The 9891-nt window shown below is 27.7% G+C and overlaps 1 protein-coding gene across 8 annotated transcripts in view; it reads left to right on the forward strand.

The window, feature by feature from the left end:
- The window catches only part of PCDH11X (protocadherin 11 X-linked), a 741312-nt gene that overhangs the window by 50619 nt on the left and 680802 nt on the right, over positions 1–9891 (forward strand). The window contains exon 3 of one of the 8 annotated variants that reach the window (XM_006921488.1): positions 3141–3760. The exons of the other annotated variants lie outside the window; for them this stretch is intronic. Within the exon in view, the coding sequence (XP_006921550.1) occupies positions 3141–3185 (45 nt within the window). The 3' untranslated portion in view covers positions 3186–3760. Of the gene's footprint in view, positions 1–3140; positions 3761–9891 lie in introns of those variants that run through there. 8 annotated transcript variants of the gene reach the window in all.

Genomic DNA, 9891 nt, shown 5'->3' on the forward strand with positions numbered 1-9891 from the left:
ATGAGATCTCTATTTAGATGTTAATTTAAGTATTTGTACATTTATGCAAGGTATTCAGATCTTTTCAGGATGCATTCTTAAAGATAATGACTTTTGGAAAATGAAATATGTTTGCTTACTCTAATGGGCCCAAAGGAAAACATGGGCATATTAAGACCCAAGAAATCTGAGTACAATAATTATAACCCAATAAATTTATGAAAACAGAAATTTATACAGTGCTTATCTGTATCCCATCAATACATAAATAAAAATTGGTCTAGAAATTCATAAGTAAATTAAATGATTTAAATATAGTTGCTTTCTTAATAAAATCAAATAATGGAATTTATCTACATTTTTTTCCTCAAACTCATTCCACTTGTTGATAATTATTTTGTCTGTGTTAACTCTGAAAAAGGCCTCATCTCAGTTTTAGTGAATGAAAGCTTTTGAAACCTATTCAGGATTAATAAAATGCTAGTAATGTGAAAGTCAATGTAGATTTCCTCTTACTGAAGTTAGAAATATTAAAAAGTCTATCAGGATTCAAAATAATGATGAAAATAATTTACCATATTTTAAGAAATGGGTTTAAGAATCAAGTTTAGCATAGTTAAATTATACAATAACATTAACTCTTCTTTCTTAAGCACACAGTGAAGGTAAGATACTAATTCAGTTGTGGGTACATTTTTGTTACTGCATACCTATAGTTATGCTATTGCAAATGATAAAATAGAACCTAGTCTCTTTGTAGAGTGTTTCTGTTGTGCTTTGATTGAGTTTACAGGACTGTGGTTATTTCTACAATTTGAATGAGCCTCATGTTTTACTACTTCAGTGGATTAGATGAATGACAAACATAATAGATGCCTAACATCTACTCGAGATATATTTTCTGTTTATGTTTAACCATTAAAAAGGGTGCTCTCATTTTCTGATTTTTGTTGCTATTATCCTGTTTATTGGAAACATTTCTTTACAGAAAAGCATCTTTTATGAATAGCATTATATGCATATTGTGTATCCTAATAGCACTTTCTCCTGGACTAAATTTGTGGCTCACTTAAAAATGTATAGGAAGGGTGGGAGTTCTGAATTACATTCATATATCATCATTTTTTATAGATTGGCTCATGAAGTTTGTTAAAAGAGCAAATTCTGGTATTTGAAGACATGGGAATATTCTATGAAATAGACTTATTTTAATTGAGTATATACAGTAGGCAAGGCATGGATGAAGGAAAATATGAAGTATTTTGCAAATATCCTCCTATTTTTATTTTTATTTTTTGGGTACTTTGTAATTTTTAAAAAGTCAATAAAATTAATGTCATTTTCTATGATGGCCTTTTATTTTATTTAGCTAAGAGACCTTCTAAACACAGGACAAATAACTTTATGAGATAGGCAAAATATGAAAAGGAAATGCTAATAAGAATAAGTTTTTGTTTATCATTAGATTTGTATTAGCTAAAAAGACTATTTTAGAATCAGTGAGTTCTCAGATGACTTTTTTTAACATTCTAAAAATAGATAAATTGTATATTTTATGTTTTCGATTCACAGTTGTTTCAGATTAATTACTAAATAGTTTCTGGACAAGAATTGGTGAACTTAGGCAGGTTAATATGATACTTAAAAAACTGATTCTTTATATTTTGTACTATATTTGCAATGTTCTTTGCCCTTTCAATATTCTCTTTAATTTCTAATTAATTCTAGGAGAAGCATCTTATATTCACTGATGTTGCAGAATGCTAACATTATAGGCAATAAAATAAAATAAAATAAAAATTCATTGTTCCTTATGGAAATTATGACAGTGGAATAAAATATTACTGTTAGCAGAAGGCAGAAATATTTCAAATGATTTTAAACAAAATAAGAAATATATTTTCAAAAGGAGAGTTTAAGGTTATATTTACATTTAGTTTATTACTCATCTGAAAGTAAAAGTGAAGAAATTAAATAGTTCTATTAGGCTGTAAGATATAAGGCAATTTATCAGAAATTTCATGTTTTAAAAGGGGAATCAAATATTTTCTATAATATTTATAACATGTTCAGAAAAAAATATAGAACATTTATTAGATAGAAGTGTCTCTATTGCAAAAAACATTTACACCTGGGGAATATGATGCTCCTCTTTGGTACAATTTTTTAGAAGTATTCTGAAAGTCAGTTTTGTATACATTGTAGTAGAAATGAAAAACACGAAATTTAAAGATGATTCTATAGTTTACCTTCAATTAAGATCTTTCAGAGCAAGCAGAAAACATTTGGTTGGAATAACTCTAGGAAAACAATAAGTATATCACCATTTTAGAATAAATTTTTATAATTGTTTTATAAAAGAGATATACTGCCCAAACCAAGTCTTGCTTAATACAGCTCTCCTTTTAAAATTCTGTGAAGACTATACACTAGAAAAGTAAAGAAAACTAAAAATGAAAGTACTATTTTTTGAGGGCCTTCTATGTATCACTAACTATCTTAGGCATGCATTTGAGATATTTCAATTCCTGCCTCCCAAAAAAAAAAAAAGGAAAGGAAAAAAGAAAAGAAGGAAAGGAAAGGAAAGGAAAGGAAAGGAAAGGAAAGGAAAGGAAAGGAAAGGAAAGGAAAGGAAAGGAAAGGAAAGGAAAGGAAAGGAAAGGAAAGGAAAGGAAAGGAAAGGAAAGGAAAGGAAAGTGCATTTGAGTCAATTCCTTCCTCCCAAAAAAAAAAAAAGGAAAGGAAAAAAGAAAAGAAGGAAAGGAAAGGAAAGGAAAGGAAAGGAAAGGAAAGGAAAGGAAAGGAAAGGAAAGGAAAGGAAAAAAATAAGAAAAGAAAAAAAAGATAAATAAAAGAATCCTAACAAATTTCTGTGATTGGAGTTGGAATAACCTTGCAGTTTCAGAAATGAGGTAAAAAAAAAAATGGTGGAAGGTTTGGACGGTTATAAGATAATTCATGGATGTAACCATGCCTGTAGTAACAAGAGTCTATGTTAGATTGGAATAGGACTAGTATTCACTATTGTTAAATTCAGTAACTTTGATTTTGTGCATCTATATTTTAGTAATGTGCATTTTAGCCATGTAGCATGCTTGGCAACTAAGACTCCAAGAACACAGCTATCTGATTTTGATAATATGTTATTTTTCTTGTCCTAGACTGATTCCAGGACATCAACTATTGAAATCTGCAGTGAGATATAACTTTCTAGGAACAACATAATTTCATTCCCCTTCCAAAAAATTTTAGTGATCTGTGATTACAAAATTTGGCTAAGATCCTTAATTCTGTAATTTAGATTTTTTATTATAAAGCCAAACAAACAAACAAAAACCAAAAAACAAAAAAACACACCTTAAATATGATGCCCCCACTGAACCTCATACTTTAGCTGTAATCTCTCAATCAAAATTTAAAATTTGTGGAAGAAACAGTATAGTGTTATAAAATAATTTTATCATGCTGTTTCTCTCTTTGCTTGCTCTGAATGTAAACAACTGTGATGTAATATAATGCTGTCTTGGTGTACAAACTGATGGTTAATATATCAATCATGAAATGTGGAATTACTTTCCCTGTCTGATTGCTGAAGAGTTTAAACATCATCTTGGGAAGTTGGGAAGTGAAGCTGACCTATCCAAGCTACCCTCTGAAAGATATCTAGGGCAAGAGATTTTTTAATACCAAAGCAATCAACAAAAAACACTTTATTTAAAAAAAAAATTCGCTAATGTAGTCTTGTTGAGAAAATTATACTTACTCTCATTCTGCTTAAAAGGTGAAAGATATAAAATAATCTTAATGGGTTTTTATGTTGATTGTAATCATGTCGTTCCATTTCTTTAATCATTAAAAAAATATTTTCATCGTAACTATGCTTTGTTTTTCTATAAATACTGAAAGAGTTATTTTTATTTTTATCTATCAAAAGGAGAATGTAAAGTTCTTTATGCTCCCTAATATTTTGAAAAAAAGTATTGATATATCTTGTGTAATGAAACATGACTCCAGTCATAAGAGAGTAGAAACAAGGATTTAGATAGTATATTTTTAAAGAGTTTATCAATTTTGAAACTACTGAAGAAAATATAAAGTATTAGAGTCACGTCTAAAGAGATCTATTTTATTTCTCTGGCATTGAATTACTGAATATATTTCATTGCTTTGAGTAATTTGCCTTTTAAAATTAACTCATTTTTCACAGTATGTCGATTAAGTCATTTCCTACACAAATGACTAAATGCTTCAAATAGGTTGTAAATTATATTTTTTTGAGGAAAGAATGACATGTCCAGTTTTCTGCTGTATTCTTTAATCTGCTTCTGACTTACTAACACTACTAACAGAATTAAAACAAAAACAAAAACAAAAACAAAAACAAAAGCATGATTTCTTGGGACATAAAGGGAGTATAAAGGACCCTTATAATCAAGACGTAATATACGTTTCTTGGATTTTCATTTAAATGCTTCATTGTGTACCATTTTATATTGCAAAGTGTGAATAGGATTTGGTCAATTATGTATTTATATTTAATTAGTTTATTATTTGAAGTGTTCATTAATGTAAAGGTATTTAGAAGAAGTTTATGCTCTTTTTAGCATTTCAAATTAGTGTAGTCCTTGCATTTTTGATATACAAATAATATTTTAAACAGGTTTCTGTTAAATTTTAGTGTTCCTATTTACTTAATACAAAATTCTTTGTACCTCCGATAATGTCAGGTTCCTTTAACATACTTTCTATCTAGCTTTTAAAACATTACTGAGTTAATTATAATGACTGTAAATGTTACTATTGTTCCTGTAATGAGAAGTGTTATGTACATTGCAATATTGTCTTACATACTTATAAACCACTGTTGTAGAAAAATACTTAAAATTAAAACTTTTATTTTGAAAGTTATTCACATAGAATAACTTTATAATTCCTTTCCCACTTTTTTTCTGATGAACTATTTCAAATTTAATCATTCCAAGAAATGTCAAAACTGAATCAACTTATTATATTCCTACAGTCAATGCCCTACAGGTACCAATACTTTAAATGTTCCATAATAAACTGCTGTGACTTCATGACCATTTGTATATGTAATTATTATAAAAAATGCATTTTAATTCCTTGTGTCATGACTACCTTGGTTTTCCCTTTTCTGCACACTCTGTAAGCTAAAGGAGAATACCTCATTTTTTTTTCCACTTCAGTTACTCTTTCAAATATGACTATAATAATTAAAACTCCTTATATATACTTCTTTGTATATATGAAGATGAAGATTTCTTAATATACAGAATTTCTTTAAAAAATGTCATCTTTGCAGGAGATGAAAATAGAAACTTTTTTGTTAAAGTTGTGACTCCGTTTCTCAAAATACAACTTTGGTGAGAAAGGAACTTCTAAATTGACGTCTTTCCTGCTCTTTGAGGCTAAAAAATTTGCCCATATAAACCAATGATGATTGAGATATAACTGTATTTAAAATAGGCCATAGATGAAAATTGACTCTGATTTTGATTATTAACTACCCTTGATTTGTCCTTTGTTTATACTTGAGGAAATAACATTACCATTTGAAAACAATATGGACAGTATTGAAACTAATTTTCCACAAAGCCATAGAGAAAAAAACATATTTTCCTACTCGGTTCCTTCTCTTCAGTTGATTTGGTGGCATTTTAAATTTAATTATTATTACATTTTTGGCTTACCAAGACTCAGATATCTTCCCATCTTTTGTGTTGGCATTAATTGACTTCTGAAATATTTCCAATGAAGTGTCCTTCATTGTGTCACTGGTTCTTATTTTAGTTAGTAAATAAAGTAAGACAGAAGAAAGCAAATCTCAAGACTAGTAGTCATAGATTTTAGAAAAAGGAGCTTTTAGTGAATTTAGTGTACTGAATAAGTAGACTATATGATTGATGAGCTACAATGTACTGTATATGTTCCGTCCTGTAAACACTCAAAAAAGTATTATTTTCTTTGATTAAAATCCACAGTGCATAAATTGAAATAAAATTGATGAAAGAAATTCTCTCATTTTCTTTAAATATAAAAGTTTATTTTTAGAAGTAAGATATTCAACTCATTACATTTCTTAAATTATTTTTATTTTCAAGGCTTTAAATTAAAAAAAAAATTATGAACAGTTTTAATTCTATCCGTTAATTAATATTTTAGGAATACATCTGTTTTCTCTGTTGACCGCCCTGTCCACATTATCAATGGGAATACATATACTTTAGAATAATTTTGAAAAGTTGAATTTAAATTCAGTCAACCATGATTTTGTACATTATCTTTACTAATATTTTCATTTCTACACAAAATGCCTGTGCTCATCGCTATTTAATTAGATTTTTAAATGTTTGTCAAGCTAGATGTGATATAAAGCCTGATCTCAACAGAAATGCTACAGGACACACAAGAAATCTTACATGAACTTAAGGCACAAATGCTTCCTATAGGTGCTCTTGTGTAATAGACATGTTTTCTTAGATTTTGTGAAGCTCAGTTTTTGTTTATTTTAAATATTTAGATTTAGGTTTCTAGTATCTTCAAAGGTGCTATAATAATATAAAGCTGTATGTGTTGTATATAATTGCTATTTTAAAAAAATCTATTGTGTAATTTGTTTTTTCATGTATAATGGGTGTTCATACATGACATCCATGGTTTTATGTGATATTTAGAATTTCAAGTAAAGTTTTTTAAATTCTAGTGTAATCATAAGCTTGTATTTTTATTACATATGCAATACACACTTGTTGAATCATTTAGGAAATAGTAGGTAGATTTTAGATGAAGAATTTTAAAATTATTTGATTTTATTTCAATTGATATCGGTAAGTTTGTTTTTTATAACAGTGATTTTATTTAAAGACTCTATAACCTTTGGAAGTGGTGCACTTAAAAATTACAGAATTATTCTGTTCTTTTTATATTATAAACCATGTATGCAAAATTTTTATCATAGTGATAATTTACTTATTTGTTATGCATATTTTTCTTTTTATAGATATATGATTGGAGAAGCTCATGTTACAATATAGTTTGATGAGCTGATAGTGTAATACAGAGGCATACTACATGTCTCCAATAGGAGCCTAACCTCCTTTCAGTAAAAATCCCAAGTTTTGATGAAAAAAACATTTTTAGTTAAAAAGAATACCATCTAAATTTCTGCCAAAATTTCCCTTAGAACAAATAACCAAATTTTTAAATGATTTCCAAAAATTCTCATAACCGATTCTTACCTTTTTCATAATCTCGATATTCACAATTAAAATCACTTTATCTGTCCCTTTTAAGTGATTAATTATATTTAATTATCCACACATATATAGATACTATTCGATTAGGTGTAAAACTTTTTTTGTCAAGTGAAAAATCACATATCGTTAGATTTCAGATAGTCAAATTGATATAATAATAATAATGAAGTATTTCAGTGAGTATTCTAGAAATATTTGCACTTTTCTCCCTGGTCCTGGAGCCTTATATTTATTAATTATTCATTGATTTACTTCATAAGATGTTATTATCTTTGAAATGCTGTTAAAAATTATTTTTTATTCTTTTTGTCTTAATACTTGGCAAAAAGTTTAGATAACAAAAATACTGTTTTCATTAGATGCTCAATTATATAAAAATTTTAAATAATACCACTTTTACTTTTAGTGATAGATAGAAGTAAATGAATATCCAACTGCAGTAAAAAATATTATTCTCAGAAATCCATATAATAAATTTAAAATATGTTTACTTGTTTTGTTACATATTGATTCTGACCTCAGTTTCAAAATCAATACAGATCATCCTTTTAATGATACATTATAATTAAAGAGAATTGATGATAAACACTGTGACCTTACATAGAAATATTTCCAGTAATCTAAACATGCAACTCAAATAGTTGTTTGGTGCCACAACTTTGAAGTTATTAAAATTAAAAAACAAAAACAAAAACAAAAACAAACTTGTTTGACCAGATTCTTGGTATATAAACATAGACCTAGTCTCACATTCAGGGTGGGAAAATCACACAAAATGGAATTGCATGGACCTTGGAAAACAAATGTATTAGCTCCTAAATGAGAGATTATATTTCATTAGTAAGTAATTTTATTCCTTGGATTATGTCATTCAGAACTAAGTATTGGATGAGCTTTTTTTTGCAGAAAATTGTATACATTATTTACTCTGTTCAGATTGAATAATTATATTTTTCACACAAAAACAATTAGTTATTCGAGAGAAGATGCTGAATTTTTTTTAAGATAGGCATCATGATACTAATTTTTTTAAGATAGTCTACATGATATTAAAACATTTGGTAGCAAAATACAATTTTTCACTAAACTTGAAGATATTTTGTCTACCTGACAAAATGGTTTGATTTCATAAAGATATAAACTTTATTTAATAATACAAAATAATATAATTGTTTCATTTAATATAAGAAATAAAAAGTTCCAAACTCCAGAAATTAATATACTTTATTGTATGTCTAGAGATATTTTAATTTAGTGTTTTCGTAATTCTAATACAGTGGGATTGAAATATGTTAGAGTAGGTATAAGAGCAATTTGTTTGCTTATATGTGTGTATATTTATGTCTATCAAATTTCTAGCAGAAAAAAGTGAAACGTGAACCTAAAGACAACTTATTCAAAGATTACACATCTATATTTACAATGTTATTCTCTCTCCTTTTAAATGCTTATGCCTCACTTTTAAATTATAATCATTCTGTATTTCTTATATCATCTTATACATCACCTTTCATTTAATAAAACTCGTCATATTCAGTGCATTCTAAATATGTGCTTATGTGATTTTTTTTCACTCAAATTACTTTGCCTCTAAAATAACTGCAGTACTTCTCTTCATAAAGTTTCCATTTTCTGAATGATCATAGGTCCAGTAACATTAAATTATACATTAATAATTTTAATTGCTTTTCTATATAAGTACCAGTGTAGATTCTACTTCTTCCCCCTCCCCCGCCCCCAAAAAAGCTAAGATAAAATTTCCTTCAGTAATAGTCAACTTCTGCTCAGCTGGTATAATTAAAACATATACAAAATAATCCATTAAATGATCGTCTTTATTTTACATTAATACCTTAATTAACTTCAGTAACTATGAAACCAAAAAAAGATAAGTAGTTCTCTGTTAGTGTCTATACAGTGTCAGACTTTCATTTTCATATGTCTAAATTTCTGGGTTTATATTTCCCTCAAAAGACTGAGATATGGATTTACGGTAAACATATACATGTATACATACTTACCTATGTATGAGCACATGTAAAGTTTTATAAATAGCTCCATGTGAAATATGGATTGAGGCAATCATGGAACTATTTGTGTAGATGGGTTCAGTTTTCGAATTGGGCAATGCGTACAATTTATTATCATTTCTGTTTTTGAGTGGACCTAATACTAAAAACGACTATTGAAGAAAAACTATGGAACATTAAAATTGTAAAGACAATACACGAGCAATTACAAGTCACTTTAAAAATTTTATTTTTGCTTTGTTATTTGCAGCTGTAATTTTTCAAAAAGGATTAAACAAGTTTTTGCGTGAATATATTAGAATTAAGATTATAGAACATCTTTCAACTGGAAAATGTGTAGATACTAACATTGGTTGTATTTGATGTTATTTCAGTGCATAAAGTGTGTGTAATCTGTATTAAGTAAAATACCTATAAATAAACTTGTTTCTGCATTGCAATAACATATCTTCTGATGCTTTTTGAAATGACTTTTGTGAGCAGGATCTATCAATTTCATTAACATCATCAAGGGTCTTAAAAGAATTTGTAGAACATTAACATCCTACAATTTCAAGGTATAACTCATTATCTGTGTTGTAGTAAGCAGAACTTTATATATTGGC

This window comes from Pteropus alecto, unplaced genomic scaffold (genome assembly GCF_000325575.1).
Source record: "Pteropus alecto unplaced genomic scaffold, ASM32557v1 scaffold119, whole genome shotgun sequence".
NCBI classification, from domain to species: domain Eukaryota; kingdom Metazoa; phylum Chordata; class Mammalia; order Chiroptera; family Pteropodidae; genus Pteropus; species Pteropus alecto.